Source organism: Tupaia chinensis, unplaced genomic scaffold, assembly GCF_000334495.1.
Source record: "Tupaia chinensis unplaced genomic scaffold, TupChi_1.0 Scaffold000355_1, whole genome shotgun sequence".
Classification (NCBI taxonomy): Eukaryota; Metazoa; Chordata; class Mammalia; order Scandentia; family Tupaiidae; genus Tupaia; species Tupaia belangeri.
Genome location: NW_006159850.1, coordinates 14,409,671 through 14,427,789, shown reverse-complemented (window position 1 = coordinate 14,427,789; position 18,119 = coordinate 14,409,671). Strand labels below are relative to the sequence as shown.

Here is an 18,119-nt window from a genome sequence, read left to right as displayed (position 1 = left end):
TTGTTTTTCCTCGGGTACTCACTCAGCAGCTTTGTATTTCTCCTTACAGATATTCCCACATGCTTTTTATTATTAGTATTGCATTTGGCACAACATCCCGGGGGTTTCAAATGTTGGATGAAAATGTGCTATTATGTGGGGCAGCGATCTGGCAGTCTCCCGAGGCGTCTGTGCTCACCTGGGGTGATAGATCAGTGCTCAGAATTGTCCGTTGCTCATCTTCACTGTCCCCAGCTGCTCGCGCTGCAGTGCTAACCCCATAGTAATTATCAGCTCTATCTTCAGCTGTCGTGTTGCCATTCCTACCCGTGGTGGCTCCAAAATTTGGCTGTCCATTAGAATCACCCGGGAAGACTTGAAAATCCAACTCCTGGGCCTACCCAAGCCCATCAAATCAGAAATGTACCCAAGGATGAGGCTCAGGAATCTTTATTTTAATGAGCTTCCCGTGAGATTTTTCCAACACCTCCTTGGACACGGGTTGTCTGCCCAGATGATGTGCTTCCACCTAACATAAAGTCAACTAGCAACATCTGAAAGAGCCAAATGCAAGCTCATGAAAGAAGATGAAAAGAGCTTTTCCACGCTGCTCCAAGGCTGTCCCAGGTGGGAGTGCAGAATAGCCAAATTACCCTGCGTGCTGTTTTAACTATTCTCATTCAGCCAGGCATCCATCCACCCGTTCATCCGTTTAATCAAACATCTACTGAGATCCTATCTATGGATTAGGCTCTGTGCTACAGGGCTAGGAAGAGGAAATGCCCTGGATCCTGCCCTCCAAGAGCTTACAGCTCTGGAGGGTAATAAACCCAGCCACAGGCGGTATTAGCCCGGTGTTCTCAAGGAAAATGGGAACTGCTCTTAAAAACAGTAAGCAGAGGAGTCAGCAAGTGATGTGGTGGTTACAGCATTGGACTCCCACATGGTCTACTGCCATATGCAAAATCATGGATGAATCTCAAAAATAGTATGCTGAACAAAAGAAGTGAGACATAAAGGAATATGTATTTCCAGTGCTGTGTCTATGAAACTGTAGGCAGGTTGAACCTATAGTGATAAAAAAGCAGATGGACATTCATACAAAGGAACATCTTAGGATGAGGGGAACAGTCTGTATTTCGACATGGCCATAGTTCCACAGGCATGAAGACCCATCAAGCTATGTGCTTACAATGAGTGCGTCCTGTATGTAAATGATTCCCCAATAAAATTGCATTATAAGGTGACACTCAGTATAGCAGAAGTCATGAAGGTGGGAGTGGAATGCCTGAAGCGACCTTAAAAAAAAAAAAGTGCAAATGAAATGCTGTAAACTTCAGAGGGAGAGAGAATTCCTTCCAGTGGGGAGGTGGGGCAGTGGTAGAAATTTCATATAACAGATGACATTTCCGCTGAGCCTCAGAGTGCTTAGGGGGTCAGAATAAATATATAAGCAAGATTGGGCTGAAATTAGTATTGAGGGCTTGAGGTGGGTCAGAGAGAGGTAGGGGGGAATCCAGGAAAAGCCACGTGCCCTGAGGGGACCAGGAGGAATGGACGTGACCCCACCATGGCCTTATAGTCAGTAGGACCTGGACGTCGGGGCTTCAGCACCAGCTGGTGCAGTCTCTGATTTCCCCCCCACCCCTGGGGTCCTCTGCTCAGAGAGCTTGAGCAGCAGCAGAGGCTCCCTGGCAGGACCAGAGTAGGGTGAGGCAAGCATGGGAGACAGGGCCATGCAGAACGACTGACCCGCACTTCTAGGACCGTGACGAGGTGTGCTTGATTTACTCACCCTAGTCCCAGCCCTGTTTTCTGCTGATCTGGTAGGAGGGTCCCCGGTAACTCATTCATTCATTCACAGCCATGTCTGATGCTTACAGCAAGCCATGCACCATAGTAGACCCCATATTAGACTCACATCCTCAGCAAGCTCACAATCTAGCGGGGATGGGAAAACTAAATATGAAAGGGGATTCCTAGGGGACTGTGTATACTCAGAGGTAGAATACTGGACCCAGACGGGGAGAGGGTGCTCAGAAAACTTTTAGGTAGCAAGTGAAACCTTAGCTAAAATTGAAAAAGGCAAGTCCAATGGTAACAGGTGGTCTCTTCTAGACCTGCCTAGTCTAGGATTTGGAGCTTAGGTTTAGATACTGAGAACCCACCAGCATTGGTTTACAAAAGCTGATGTGCTCGGGAACCAGCAGTTAGCATAATGGCTATGTCGCTGGACTCCCATGTAGTCGACCACAGTTCACGTCCCGGACCCAGTGGCTTAAAACTCATGCTGGGAGTGTGTGTGTGTGTGTGCCCAAGATCCCAAGAGGAGAATGGAGGAGAAGGGATTGCAGCGTGACCATCCCCCTTGAGGGGTGATTTCTCGCTTGTCTCTATGTCTCTCTCTGTCTGTCTGGCGAGCGCACGCGCCCTATGGCGAAAATCTCTCTCAAAAAAAAAGCTGATGTGCTCCTGTGTGTCCACCCCCACCTCCACCACCACCACTGTGCCTTTGCAGGTTTGCAGTGTGGCCGAAGAAGCCGTGCAGTGCCCCCCCATCCCAGGCGGAGTCGATCCCAGCAACCTCAGTGTCAGCCGACTCACCTGTAGTTCCAGTTATAGTAGAATCCTCCGAGATGGATTTGGGTGATTTTGTTAGGTAAGTGCAAATGCAAAGCCAGCATGGAGTATTCCTTTCAGTAGCGTTCTTTTCTCTACACTGACTGAAGGTGTTCTCAATGGTCACCCCTCATTTCTTCATTCAGCCATTGCCAGTCAACAGTTTGAGTGTCTCCTGTGTGTGAGGCCCTGGGGAGGCGTCTGGGAGAGTTTGGAAATTGTCTCTGTTTGCAGGAAGGGGGTACAGTGCTGAGCCCTGCAGGGGTCTGAGCTCTTCCTGTCACATTGCCTGTATCTCCCCATGAGCCCAAGGACTACAGACAGAATTGGATCCAGGGCAGCAAGTAGAAAAAGACATGATAATTCCTTAAATGTTATATCTTCACAATAAGATCCTCTAATAGGGTGCTGCTCTGCAGTGGCTGAGGTCACACTGGAGGCCCAGGTGTGGTTCCTAGCACAGCCTAAACAGGCGGTGTGGGCACGTGTGCCTGTGGCCCTAGCTAACGTGAGGCTGGAGCAGGAAGAGCAAAGACCAGGTCAAAAATCTCTCTCTCTCTCTCTCTCTCTCTCTCTCTCTCTCTCTCTCTCTTTCTCTCCCCCCTCTCTCTCTCATTAAAAACAAAAAGTCTCCAATGAATGATGAAATTTAGTTTCAAGCACTTAGGACATACCTAAATTGTCTGAAGAATCCTAGAGCTTCCTAGGATGGTTTCTGAGTCAGACACAGGCTCAATGGGCCAGGAAAAAAGGGCTGGGCCTCCGTTAAATGGACCAGTTTAGTGGCCTAGACTGCATGCCTTGGGGGAGAGGGCACTGACCAGCTGACCTCTTTGAAAGGAGTCCCTCGGGGGAGATCCCTCTGCCCCTCACTCTCAGGGTGTGGGGCTGGTGGGGGAAGACAGGCTCAGACTGTGTGCTAATGGCTGCCACGTGAGTGACCGCGCGTTGTATTAAACTCCCCAGGACTATCCTTGTGAACGAAGATCTCAAGCCTGAAGAAAGAGAACTCAGAAAGGCGAGAGCGTCCACCGTGATCTCAGATGTACGGTTTCATTTCCCCGGAGAGGGCTGGCGAGTAGAACCAGGAGCAGGGTGGCAAGCATAGTACCAGGGTTAGCTGGGACGAAGCTGCAAAACTTAACCCAGGTCACTTCCCAGCCAGACACCCCCGGAAGCAGCATCTCAGTGAGAACCCAGGATGCTGTAGAACGTAGATCTCTGTAACGGAACATTGCCACTTACATCTAAAAGCTTTCATGATCCGGTGCTCTGCCCACCACCTAGGTAGAGGTGGCTCAAGGAAAAATATCTTCCTCAGTAATTCCATAGTGAAGACAAAGGGGAGATCAGAGGGTTTCAAAATTTGTATCCTTAAATTCTCCTTCTATTGGGGCCAGCATATGGCGTAATGGTTATGTCACTGGACTCTCACATAGTCGACACCAGTTCGAGTCCCAGACCTGATAGCTTAAAACGCGCTGGGTGCATGTACATGCATGACCAAAATCCCAAGAGGAGAATGGAGGAAAAGGGATTGCAGTGTGGTCATAGCCCCTGGGAGGTGATTTCTTACTTTCTGTCTCTCTGGCTCTCTTTGTCTCTCCAATAAGTGCACGTGCCCTATAGCAAAAATCTCTCTCTTAAAAAAAATTCCTTTTATAGAGAATAATAATGGTCCACAGAAACCGTCCAGAGACACAAAGAATTATGTACAAAGATTCATACGTAAAGGTGTTTGTTACAAAGGTATTTGCTTTAGAAATAGTAAAACATTGACATAAGTAATGACTACTGTATGTCTCTGATGACATACAGTCTCATCAGCAGTGTTCGTGACAGTAGTACTGAGTCATCAGCAAAGTCATGACATACCTTTTTTTATTTTTCTCTGCAATAATGTGTCGTGACTTTTCTGACAACCAAACAGAACAGAGGGGATGAGCTGGTATTTTCGTCCTTTGTAGGTAATAGTACGAATTGGTGTGACCTCTCTGACATACAACTTGGCAAGTGTATTAAAATTTAAAATGCATAATTGTTCTTCTAGAAATTAATTTTCCAGATATACCTGGACATTTATATAAAGACCTGTAACTATCCTTGTACACAGTGGAATTAATTCCACTCATTCAGGGTGAATAAACCAAATCGCATCTGCACAAAGTAATACTATGAAATCCTTTGTGTAACAGTGAGAAAGGTCTCGATCTACTACTTTGGCACGATCTCTGATAAGTAAAAGATACTAGCTGTTGGGCCAGCCTGTGTCCTAGCAATTAAAGGAGCCATATCTGACCTGGCTGACTATGGTTTGCATCCTACCGCAGTAGCTTGAAAAATACACCTGGCACATGTGCATGCAGGCCTAAAATCTCAACAGGATGGAGAAATGGAGAAGGGATAGCAGCATGGCCACACCCTATTAAGGGGTGCTTTCTCGCACACACCCTCCCTCTGTCTCTTTCTAGTGAGCACAGATTCTCTTGACAATTAAACACACACACACACACACACACACACACACACACACGTTGCAAAACAGGATGCATCATGTGCTACCAGCTGGGTAAAGAAAAAATATATATGCAAAACAACAGCTAACACTGGGCCAGCAGGTGGCATGATGGTTAAGGCACTGGATTCCCACATGGCCAACCACAGTTCTAGTCCCAGCTTGAAAGTCATTTGTGTGTGCCCAAAATCCCAGGAGAACGGAGGAGAAGGGATTGTGGTGTGCGCATGGCCCCAGTGGGTAATTTTTCACTTTCCTGCTCTCTCCAGTGAGCTCACACATCCTGTGGCAAAAACCTAAAAAAAAAGAAATAATAAAAAAATAGAAGTTAACACTAATTAATTGAAAACTTAGGATATGCTTTGCATTGTTCCAAGCATTATTATTTTTTTTTTTTTTACTTTTTTACTTCTTCCCAACAAACCTGTGAGGAGGGGGCACACCCAACACACACCGGAGCCGGAATACTTGGCGGTGGAGCTTTCCCTTAACCACTAACATTACGTCTCAGGTAGCCACATTGATCCATTCGCTTCTGCAATGATTATCTCTGAAATATAAGCTTCACAAAGGCAGAGTTTTTTTTTTTTCAGTGTTATGTCCTCAGAACACAGAACTGGTTTATAGTAAATTCTCAATAAACAGTAGTTAAATGAAGAAAATAACTAAATGGAACAAAATAAGAGTATGAAAGAGAACAGTGGTTACTTAGGGAGGAAGAAATTGGAAGATTGGGGGAAAAGGATGAGAGTCTTCATTTCTTTTTCTTTTATGCCATATGCCCTTTGAATATATTAAATTTGTTTCATCTATATTATCATCTGTTTTTAAAAATATTTGAAATGATGCTTGCGAAGAATATTCAGTCCCACAGAAAGGTGGCACTCATGTTATAAAGCCAACTGAAAAAATCAGAACATACATACATACATACACATAGTTACAAAAGTATATAAACATATGTATATATATATATATATACACAGTATATAAGCATACATATGCATATATTTACCTTATGATTGATTTTTATTTTTTTCTCTGTAGTTTCCAGTATTTTTCAAGTTTTTAGAATTAAGATATATGCATGTATGAAACACTTGTCTTTTAAATATGAATTTTTAAATTTCAATTTCTTTTATGCATCCTAGTTTCAAAGATGCTTGTAACAGAAAAATCAAGAACGCAGAAACATTAAAGCAAATTTTCTCAAAATCGCACCACTCACAAAAATATATTACTGAAATTTTTAGCAAGCAATCTTCCAGATATCTGATTACATATCCCAGTCTCCAAATGAACGTACACATGCTCACACCTTCAGACACACGAAGTGTACGTAATTTCATGTTAGCGGAAAGGCTTTTCACTCAGTAACACATTGCACGTGTCATTTTGCCATCCTCCATGGATAGAGGTACCACACGCATATCATTTAAAGTGACCCCCTGTTTTTGTTTTGTTCTGTTTTGTTTTTTGTTAGAGGGCACAGGCACTCGCCAAAAAGACAGAGACAGAGAGACAGAAAGTGAGAAATCACCCCCCAGGGGTGCAATACACTAACTGCTGGTCCTAAGTGACCCCCCCTGCTGATGGCGTTTTGTTTGCTCCCAAATTTTTGTTTTTATGAAAAGCAAATATCAGGGACCAGCAGTTAGTGTAATGGCTATGTCACTGGACTCCCGTGTAGCCGACCGCAGTTTGAGTCCTGGACCCAGTGGCTTAAACTCACTCCGGGCATGTGTTTGTGTGTGCCCAAGATGCCAAGAGAAGAATGGAGGAGAAGGGATTGTGGCGTGGCCATATACCCTGAGGGGTGATTTCTCACTTTCTGTCTCTCTCTGTCTTTCTGGGGAGTGCACGTGCCCTATAGCCAAAAAAAAAAACCTCTTAAAATAAAAAAAGCAAATATCATCATACATATATTTTAGGCACTTATCCAATTAGCTCCCTAGTTCAAAATTACTGTTTTCATAATCATCAAAACATACTTCACTTTTCTGTGCACAATGAAGAGGAGCTTATCGATGTTCAGTATGAACGTTTGCTAGCTCTTCTTTGTTTCCTTAATTTCCAGGGATTAAAAGTGAGTCCTACTGAAACAGAGAGAATATACTCAGTCCAGAGCCAGGTGGAGCTTCAGGAAACCCTATGGATGTTTGAACCGGAGGAGATGCTTTCCATTGGGATAGAAGAAGTAAGTAACAGTAACACCTCCTGAGGCCGAAAGTCACCTGATACTAACTTTTCTAACTGGGCCCCTGCCCTGTGTTAGACTATTAGATCTGGCCAGAGCACTGTCATTGCCACTGTCATCCAAAGTGGTCAGGGTACTGGGTTGGCACCTTCTGTGGACTCCAACAAGTTAAAGTCAGGAATTAATCTGTAATCTGACATAACTTCAATTTACCCCTGGCAAGCCCTTCATCCCAATAGCTGTTCTCATGCACCCTGGCTTTCCTTGCAGGTGTTTGATATTTTGCCCCTCTATGGGGTGCTGCGACCACACAGTAGCCACCAGATATCATTCACCTTCTACGGACACTGCGACATCATCGCGCAGGCTAAAGCTCTGTGCGAAGTGGAAGGAGGACCCACCTACGAAATAATTCTAAAGGGAGAGGCATCTCTGGTCAACTATTCCTTCGACACCAAAGATATTATCTATGGCCTGCAGGTATCGCAAACCACCAGGTGGTGATTTTCTGGCTTTGCCTTAAACATCTTTACCAAGTCTCCTGAGGCACGGACCATCCTAGCTTCATCATCATCCCTGTCCTGCATCCCTCATCTGCCTCTCTAATCCTCCGACTGCCACCTGTTTTCCAGACATTTTCACTCACTTCTCTTACTGTCTCTTACTGTCTAACTTAGCATGTTAGGCTCTGTAGTTCCTATCTCCCCTTTCAAAGAGAAGCCCACTCCAATCTCTCCGTTTCTTTCAATGGCACTACCATATTTCACACCCTCAGGTTGACAATCTCCAACTCTTTTCCACTGGACTTTCTCCATCACCTCCCCATGTGCTTACAGTGTCCAGGGTTTCCTAAGTCATCTATCAGGGGCCCTGTCAGAGCCAGTTTTCCTTCCCAGAGCGACTGTTACCACACTACAGGGGCTCACCAAGCCCTGCCTAAACTATCACAGCAGAATGTGCGTACAGGATCACATGGGACTCTTATTCGAGTGCAGATTCAAATTCAGTAAATCCAGCATGGGGCCTGAGAATTTGCATTTTAATCATCGCAGTAAAGGAGTTAGGCATTCATAGCTTCCACCGCCAACTCATCTGAACACTATTGCCAGATACGTTTTCCCAAAATTACATTTTAATCCCACCAGTCTCTGAGCAATTAATCCCAGCAGCATTTGAGAATGGGAGATAGTATTGAGAAAAGAACATGGTTTTGTATCCTGGTTTTGAATGATTTAACTATGCACTGTGTGACCTTAGGCACATCGCTAACCTCCCAGGCCTCCGAATTTCTCATCTGTAAGGTGGGAATAGGGTAGCAGTGCCTACCTCCCCAGCAGGTCATGGCTCCTTAAGTAAGTTGTCTAGTCAAGGCTATGTCTGGCTCAGAATAGGCCTTAATCGTCATGAATTCCTTCCTGTGTTACGCAGTAGGTCAGAGCTTAGTTCCTCGCCTGAGCGAGGGCACCCCAAGTCCCTCTCTGTTGACTGTTGCTGCTCACACAGTAAACTTCATTTTTCAAAATTCCCACTGTAGGCCATTCATTTCATGTGGCTGCCCTGGTTTACCCACTCGCCCGGATGTACCCAGCCCTGGCTGCCGCCTCATTTTTGTTATCCCTCTCGCGCTCTCCTCTGCCGGCCCCCAACTGAAGCATCCTGTCAGGCCAGCTCAGCTCCATCCCAGCCATCTTTCTCTTGCTTTGCATTCCCTTGGCACTCAATTATTGCCTTTGCCTTGAGTTAATGTATTTTCTATTTTTTGTTTTAGAATAATTGTCAGTTCTGTCTGAATTAGATTTTGTGCTATGTAGTCAAAGACAAAATTTTACCAAATTTTAATGAGGATTGGACCCTTTTATATAGCTACTAAATGTGTAATTACTGAATTATATATGTGTACACATATGGGTTTATAGATTAAAATTGTACCTAAATCAGATTCACTTAACACCTATTAAGACTTTTATCCTCATGATGACCAAATAGAATTTTCCTTCCTTCCTTACCTCCAAAGTGCTTTGGGCAATTGATTTTGGCTCAGCTCAGAGTTTATTCATTGAAGCAGCTAGTCCCTGTCCTAGCTAGTCCCAGTGACCTCGATGTGGCCTCAGTTGGCAGCCTGCTAAGCCAGCTGGTGAATTATCTTATCAAAATCCCATGAAAAAGATCATGACTAGCCTATTACACCTATGGTTCTCCATGCAAATGGAGAAGTTCATTCTAGAACATTCTGAACTCAAATGTTATGTTTTTTTTAAAGAATTATTTATTCAATTTTTTATTCATTTTAATTTGACTAGAAAGAGACACAGAGAGAGGGGGGGAGTGAGAAAGCAAGACACCAAGTCTGAGACTTAAACCGTGATCAGCCATGTGGGAGTGTCCAGCACCTTAACCACCACACCACCTGCTGGTCCCTCAAATCTTATGTTTTTATTACAGGATTGATTCCAGAAGGCAAATCTTAGTACAAAAAGCTTACTTTAGGATTCTCTAAGATAAGTCACTATGGTGAAAACAGGTCCAATGAGGGTAGATACTCACCCCCATAGCCATACCTAAACTAAGTCAGTTGTTGGGAGCAGAGGGTGGCGTGGAAGTTAAGGCGCTAGAGTTCTACAAGGCCAATCATAGTTTGAGTCCTGACCTGGCTGTTTGAAAATCACACTGGGTGCATGTGCATGCATGACCCAAATCCCTAGAAGAGAATGAAGGAGAAGAGAATTGCAGCATAGCCATCCCCCTGGAATTCTTACTTTCCCTTTCTCTGTCTCTCTCAAGTGAGTCCATGTGCCCTATAGCAAAAAATTAAAAAATAAAAACAAAATGAATTGTTAAAAGAACTGAGACAATAGCCACGTTTCTAGGGTCTACTGGTTCTCCTGTTCCAGTAGGCACCTTTCCAAGCTTATACCAAGAAAACTGAAACCTGTGTTTGTGAGGCATGTTCGTGTATTCATCTTTGTCACAATGACAACAGCATACCCAAGAGTGGGTAACAGAGGAGTCACTCTTCCCTTCTTCTCCTCTCAAGTTGTTTCACCACGTCACTGAGAGGGAGATCACGCTGAAGAACACTGGGAAAGTTGGCTTTGAGTTCAAGGTTCTGACTGATGACCAGTCTTCCCCAGACAACCTCCTCCCAGGAGTGCCGTTCATCCAGCCTCTTTCTGTAAGTAGATGGTAGGAGGAGCCCAAATTTAACCCAACAAGGCGCACTCCCAAGTGGAGGTGAGCGTTCACTGCTGGAATTATGTGTGTCTCTTTTCTCTTTAATTAAAACTAAATAACTACCAGAAGTAAGAAAAATCAATAAATCTAGGCCACTTAATTCATTTGTTAAATATGTATTTGTTGAGTTCAGCACTGGCCCGTTTTCAGGCACCAGGGATACAGCAGTGAACAAGACAGGTATAACCTATAGATTTTATTTCAAATGAACTATAAAAGGAGAGTTTATTTCCTCTGACGTCTTCACACTTCCCTTGTAATTCTTTAGGGCTTTCTCTCCACTGACTACACCAAAGAAAAGCCATTTTTCATTCTCAGGTGCTAAAACACCAGTAGACTACAGGGTACCAAACCGGTTTTAGAAGCAAATGGGAGATGTGACTCCTTGTTTATATTATGTTGATCTACCAGTTTTCAGAAACTTTTTGGAATGAATTTTTCTCATTATTAAAAAACACATCATTTTTATTTAAGAATTAGAAAATATAAAAAAGATAAAGAATAAAATTGTAATTATTCATAATTTTACAATCCAAAGATACTGAGTGCTATTATCTTAACCGATAGCCTATTCTTCCCCTAAATCATCACACATAGTAGGGTTTATTACTGGTCTCTCTGTTCTTCATTGATCTCTTTGTGCGTCCCTACATTAATATGATACTGTTTTAATTGCTATAGCTTTACATATAATCTCATTATCTATTAGGTCAACCCCTTTTTGGTTCTTTTTCCAATTTGTCTTAGCTATTTTTTTTTTTTTTTTGGAGAGATTTTCACTGTAGGGCGCGTGCGCTCGCCAGACAGACAGAGAGAGACATAGAGACAGAAAGCAAGAAATCACCCCCCAGGGGGGATGGTCACACCGCAATCCCTTCTCCTCCATTCTCCTCTCGGGATCTTGGGCACGCACGCACACGCGCCCGGCACGAGGTTAAGCCACCGGGTCCGAGACACGAACCACGGTCGACTACGTGGGAGTCCAGCGACATAGCCATTACGCTAACTGCTGGTTCCCTTAGCTATTGTTTTGAATCTACTCTTTTGTCTTTCTAACTTTCTAGGTTGAATGCCTACTATAAAAGTAGAAAATAATGTATGACTTTTCATTTTCCTAAGTGTATCTTTAGCTTCCGCCCCTACATTTTAATAAAATTATGCCATGCCACCTGCTGACCCATGTATTTGACATCCAAAGCACAATGATAAAATGAGCAACCACCTGTCTGTAAATGCAGAACATTACTAATACGTTTGCCACTACTCGTGTGTCATTTGCATACAATCTAACATAGTGAGACCCACCTGGTTAGCCCTCAATCAGTAGCCGCTAGGCTGAATTTTGTGTTTATCATTCTCTTTTGAAAATAGTTTTTATACATATGTAACATCACGCAAAGTATGTTAGTTCATTGATTTATCTAAACTTCAAGCACCTATTGTTTTTTTCTAGGATAGCCCTAACACTGGAGGTAGGGCGGTAAGCAAAACAGACAATTATACTTGCCCTCATGGAGATTTTGTTCTATGAGATTTTACTTTATCTTGAGCTTTATAAAATTAGCATGTAATCTTGTGCAATTTGCTTTTATTCACCCAATATTGTATCCTAAGACTGGTCCATGGTGTTACATGTAGCTCTGGTTCATTTATTTTTGCTACTGATTAATAGCCCTTTTCTAATTTTATTGAAAGTAAATTTCCATCTTCGTGTCAAAGCTCTTTTGATTTTCTTCCCCCAACAACTGATTGTTAGAAACAGTTCTGCCGTGGATAATCTTGTACTTGTCTCCTGGAGATCAGCAGCTGGAAGAGTCTTCCTAGGGAATGTTCCTGGGAATAGAATTGCAGGGCCATGGGCTGTATGTGTGTTCACTTCTTAAGACTGGGCTAAACTGTTTTTCTCAGGGCTTATTCTCACTGAAACCCTCCTCGAATGTATAAGAGTTCCTTTTGATGCATATTCTCACCAAAATTTGGTAAATTATACCAATCTTATAGTTTAAAACATTTGTGTTATGATCTTAGTTTGCATTTCCCTGATGGCTTATGATGGTGAGCACTTTTTTATCATTTTTACTTGTTCTTGGTGTTTCCTCTTTTGTGAAATTTATGTTCATATGCATTGGCTGTTTTTCTATCATTTTCTTATAACTGCATAGGAAGGGATCTTGGTGGAGTTGTGTGAGTGGAGAATGACCAGCACACAGGCCTTTGGGATTATCTAGTTAGTCCTTCAAACCATTGGGAATCCAGGTCTGTTTATAACTGTGAAAGCTGTCTCTGGTCTCTCTACTGCATTTCATAGGGTTTTATCAGTTCACATAATGAGCAGGTGTTGAAGGTTTACTACTTACCTGGAGTACCCGAGGTCTTTCAGAGGAGTTTCCAGATACAGATCGCACACTTGGACCCAGAAAATATCACTCTGAGTGGAGAAGGAATCTTTCCCCGAATCTGCATTGATCTTCCCAGGAACCTCAAAGGTACAACTACCCATTACAGTATTACCCCACCAGGTGACAAAAGATACCTTTTATTTTGTTTTATTTTATTTTAGAGAGATTTTTTGCTATAGAGTGTATGCACTCGCCGGAGAGACAGAGAGACAGAAAGTGAGAAATCACCCCCCGGGGGGATGGCTAGGTATCAATCCCTTCTCCTCCATTCTCCTCTTGGGATTTTGGGCATGCACACACACACACATGCCTGGCATGAGTTTTAAGCCACCAGGTCAAGGATTTAAACTGCTGTTGACTACAGTGGGATTCCTGCGATGTAACCATTATGCCATCTGCTGGTTCCCAAAAGATACATTTTAGCTTTGCTTATCTGAAGGATTTTGGTTACTCACCTTATTTTCTTGACAATTTCCTCTAGTTCCCTTCTGTGTTGCCTCTCAATTACAAACAAGGCAGAAGTTGAATTTGACTTGGTGAGCTGAGTTTAGGGAGATATGGTCCATAGCAGCTGACCAAAACTGACCAAATTAAAGACCCTCCGGGCAATTGTACCATCACTGAATTACTGCTAAAGTAATCAGGAAATTTCATCGGATCCTTCCCATTCCTTTCCCTCCAGGGCCTGTTCTTTCCAGCCATAAATCCCTCCCTGCCTTATCCTGTCCCGATACCACACTCACTGAGATTAAGAAGGCTGATGCACAGCCAGGGGGGAAATGCTCAGACGGTCAACTGCCCTGAAAGGCAGCCCCAGATTCCGATCCTCATTTCGGCCTCCCGCAGTGTGAAGGCCAGACGAGACTTGATTAGTTGTCCCGCCTGCGTGCCCAGCCAGTGCCCTGCTGGCCACATTTGGCCCCAGGGCCATCCCTCTGTACCAGCATGACATTTCTGTCTTAGCAAATCCTAAAACTCAGCCGGCAGTTCTTCTAGCCATAGATTCCCTGGCTCTTTCTTCCTGAAATAAGGTACAGGAGGGAGCGTCAAGAGAAACCTCTCTTCATGAACCCTCTTCAGGTTCCTTGAGATTCACTTTTTTTAAAATAAGGCAATGTATTAACCCAGCATCATCTGTCCTAATGCTTCTTCGTAGCAGCTGCCACCTGTCTGGCAATTTTGTCCAGCTCTCTCTGTCCCTGAGGTGACAGTTTGCAGCCCCCATCTTGGTCCTTTTCCACCATGTTTAGCCCCTCCAGGACCTGAAGAACCAGAGGGCCTGGAGCCTTGGCTGAAGTGACACTGTTTCTCTGCCATCCCCCATAGATCTTGGTCATGGAGCCAACCGCAGGTGCCATGCTGTGGCAGTTTTTTTGTTTGTTTGTTTGTTTGTTTTTGAGAGGTTTTTGCTATAGGGCGTATGCGCTCGCCAGACAGACAGAGAGAGACAGAGGGACAGAAAGCGAGAAATCACCCCCCAGGAGGGATGGCCACGCCGCAGTCCCTTCTCCTCCATTCCCCTCTTGGGATCTTGGGCACACACGCACACGCACCCGGCATGAGTTTAAGCCACCAGGTCTGGGACGCGAACCACGGTCGACTACATGGGAGTCCAGCGACATAGCCATTACGCTAACTGCTGGCCCCGCTGTGGCAGTTTCTGAGGAAGGCTGCCAGAGCTCTGACAAACTCCTGCTGGTTCACGTCTTTTACAGTAACTCCAGGCATCATGTGGCCTCCGTGGTGCCAGCCAGAGAAAAGGGAGATTTGCTTTTTCTAAAACGCTTCAGACCAAGTCCTTACACCCCAGCTTTTCCTCCTACCCCATTCCCTAAAGGCACTAGCTCACTGGCTGATGATCGTCATCTTCTAGATTCTAGTTCGCTCCATGAAAACATTAACATAAATACGCTCTGGTATCTAGAGTTCCCTTGAGATGAGAGCTACTTCAGCTCCATGTATAATTGTCAGGGGGGCGAAAGTCTTTGCTTTATGGTTGAAAACTGGATACCCAGCTGGCCTAATTAGGGCAGTGGGCATGTTCAGGCCGTAAAGGCTTTAAAATAACTTAAATTTGAACACTATTAGTTGGTTCTGTGCTCTGCTTCACCACAGTTGCAGTATTTTCTATTGTTTTATAGTAGACATGTTAATTACTTTGTTACCTTGTCCCTGAAAGCATTTAAATTTGCACTGACTTACTGGTGAATTTGAGTGTCTGAAACCCCCCCTTGATTACCTACCCTCCCTGATTCAGGGATATTAGTTTTAGGGCCTCCTTAGTTTTAGTTAAAGCAGCCAGAGTCAAATATATTCTTTTGTTAAGAATGTATTTTTGAGTGAAATGAAAACTGACTAAAAGGATGGCCAGCTGCCCCAGTTTGCCCAGCATTGGGGTAATTCTGTAGTATGGGACATTTAGTGGTAGAAACAGGAAAGTCCCAAGTGAGCTAATCAAATCGGTCACCCTGCGAGTGATTTACAGTGTTACTGCCTTCAAGTTCTTGAGAACCAGCTAGTATTTTGTTAAAACATAACCTCATTAAGCTCAGTGAGGTCTCTGAGGCAAATCCAACCCACAAACCACCTCACCCTCTGAAGCAGGGGAAAAGAAGATGGCAGGTGGAGTATCAAAAAATTCCCTTCCCAGGGCCACCAGGTGGTGTGGTACTTATAGTAAAGTTGCTGGACTCCCGCATACTCCCACATGGCCAAACGTGGTTTGAGTCCCGAACCTGGTGGTGCTCTCTCTCTCTCTCTCTCTCTCTCTTTAGATAGTACATACCCTATAACAAATAAAAAATAAATTAATTTAATTAAATAAATAAATCTTTAAAAAATAAAAAAAGTTCCTTTTTCTTCTCACTGCTGAGAATCTGTGTTTTGGGTGATGGCGGGGGGGGGAATCATGTTTTTCTGACCATCCTGATTTTCCTTCTCCTTCCGACCCCCATAGGAAATGAAAAGTATGAAGCCTTCCTGAATCAGGCTAGAAAAAACACTGAAACAGAGGGCAGCAAACAGGAGACTCTCGATCACTTAGAGGTGACGGAGGAGATGCCTGAGGATGAGGCTGCTGAGGTAAGCAGGCGCCCTCGCCCTCCTTCCCCCCCCGCTCTGTGGGAGGAGTAGGTGAGAACAGGGCAGGTTAAAGCAAGGCGCAGGCCTACCATCGGAGTTCAGTGAGCGGTAGCCAGTGATATTAACCGTGTGCATTCTTGGTGCAAAAGTTCACTGGGAGCATCTCGTGCTTCACCCTGCACAGAACATGAGCAGGAGGAAAACGCGTGCAGACATCCAAAGGCAAGAGGAGATGGTATCTGTGAGGAACAGGGAGGAGAACAGCACAGCTAAGACAGAGAATGACAGGTAGTGGAGCCAAGGGAAGCCCAGAGGCGAGCAGCTGGCTGGGGGACCTCTGAAGGATTCTGGACTTTATTCTGAGGACAACAGGAAGTCACTGGAGCGTGGTAACCAGAGACACGGATTGCATCTTTAAAAGATCTCTCTGGCTGCCTTGTGCTTGGATGGGACAGAGGCGTGGGGGAGGTGGTGAAAGTAGATATGGGAGATCGGAAATTTTAAAAGCTGCTAGGGCAATCATAGGTGAGAGATGGCGATGCGGTAAACACTGGTGATGACAGTGGAGGTAAGAACTGGGCAGGTTCAAAGAACGTTCCAGAGATGGGAGAGTCAGGGGTGAGGGAATGACTGGATATGGGAGGAAGACAGAGGTGACCTCCATGAGTCTTACTGGGATGACAAGATAATGAGGGGGCAATGGAATGGGAAACTCAAAGGGAGGAGCGCTTATATATATAATATATGACTAGCTATTTAATTAGGTTCTTGACAAAAGATTTAGAACACCAGTTTGTGAGGATAAACTCCATTTGTAAGGGCAAACATGGGTCGCAGGTAGCCCTGGAGCTGAGGAACGGCTTTGGTTTTTGGTAAAATTTGTGAGTCCACAGCTTTCTGATCAATCTCGCACTGCTCTGAAATCTCGCATTTCTCCTTCTCTGTGTCGAAGATCTCGCCTTCCTGGTGTCTGGGCTTCCACAGTTTCTTTTTCTTGAAGTAAGCGTCGGTATCTTGGGCTTTTTAGCCTTGGGGTCACCCTTTTTAACCTTGCCACTGGCATCAGCTTTCTTGGCTTCCGGTTTCTTCTCCTTAGTATCCTGCTTTACAGCTTTTTTATCTGCCGTCTTGTATAGTGGGAAAGAGAACTAAGGGGAGGGGCAAGTTTTGATAGGAGGAAAAAGAAGAGGGATGAGTTCAGATGGTTCCGGTGGTTATTGAGCATGAGATGTCTTTATTTATCTTTTGAGTAATTTTTGCTTTAGGGCATGTGTACTCACTAGAGAAACAAAGAGATAGAAAACAATGTATCACTCCCCGGGGGAGATGGCCATGCCACAATCCCTTCTCCTCCATTCTCCTCTCAGGATTTTGGGTACTACACACCCAGCATGAGTTTCAAACTGCTGGGTACAGAATTTGAACCACAGTTGGCTACATGAAGAGTTCAGAGCCTTAACTACTACACCACCAGCTGGCCCCAAGATTGTTTTTGTTTGTTTTATAAAGAGATTATTTTTTGCTATAGGGCACATGCGCTCACTGGAGAAACAGAGAGAGACAGAAAGCAAGAAATCACTCCCCAGGGGGATGGCCACACCCTTCTTCTCCATTCTCCTCTCAGGATTTTGGGCATGTATGCATACACACCCAGCATGAGGTGTGTGTGTGTATGTGTGTGTGTGTGTTTAGAGGTTTTTGCTATAGGGCACATGCGTTCACCAGAAAGACAGAGAGACAGAAAGTGAGAAATCATCCCCCGGGGGGGATGGCCATGCCACAATCCCTTCTCCGGTCTCCTCTTGGGATTTTGGGCACGCACGCACACACATGCGCCCAGCATGAGTTTAAGCCACCAGGTCCAGGACTCGAACCACGGTCGACTACATGGGAGTCCAGTGACATAGCCATTATGCTAACTAATGGTCCCCACCCAGCATGAGTTTTAAGCTACTATGTCCGGGACTCAAACCAAGGTTGACTACGTGAAAGTCTGACAACATAAGCATTATGCCATGTGCTGATCCCCCAAGATTTTTTCTATATATATATGAAAATTTATTTCCTTCATCTCTCAGCAAGAGAGACAAAGAGAGAG

General features: G+C 44.4%; 1 protein-coding gene across 1 annotated transcript in view; it reads left to right on the top strand.

Annotated features, from left to right (window-relative positions):
- HYDIN (HYDIN axonemal central pair apparatus protein) overlaps positions 1–18,119 on the top strand; it is a 378,086-nt gene that overhangs the window by 231,951 nt on the left and 128,016 nt on the right. Inside the window, 7 exon segments of the mRNA XM_006152662.1 lie at positions 2,498–2,638; positions 3,565–3,643; positions 7,191–7,310; positions 7,581–7,790; positions 10,345–10,482; positions 12,850–13,027; positions 15,897–16,021. Coding sequence (XP_006152724.1) covers positions 2,498–2,638; positions 3,565–3,643; positions 7,191–7,310; positions 7,581–7,790; positions 10,345–10,482; positions 12,850–13,027; positions 15,897–16,021 — 991 coding nt within the window.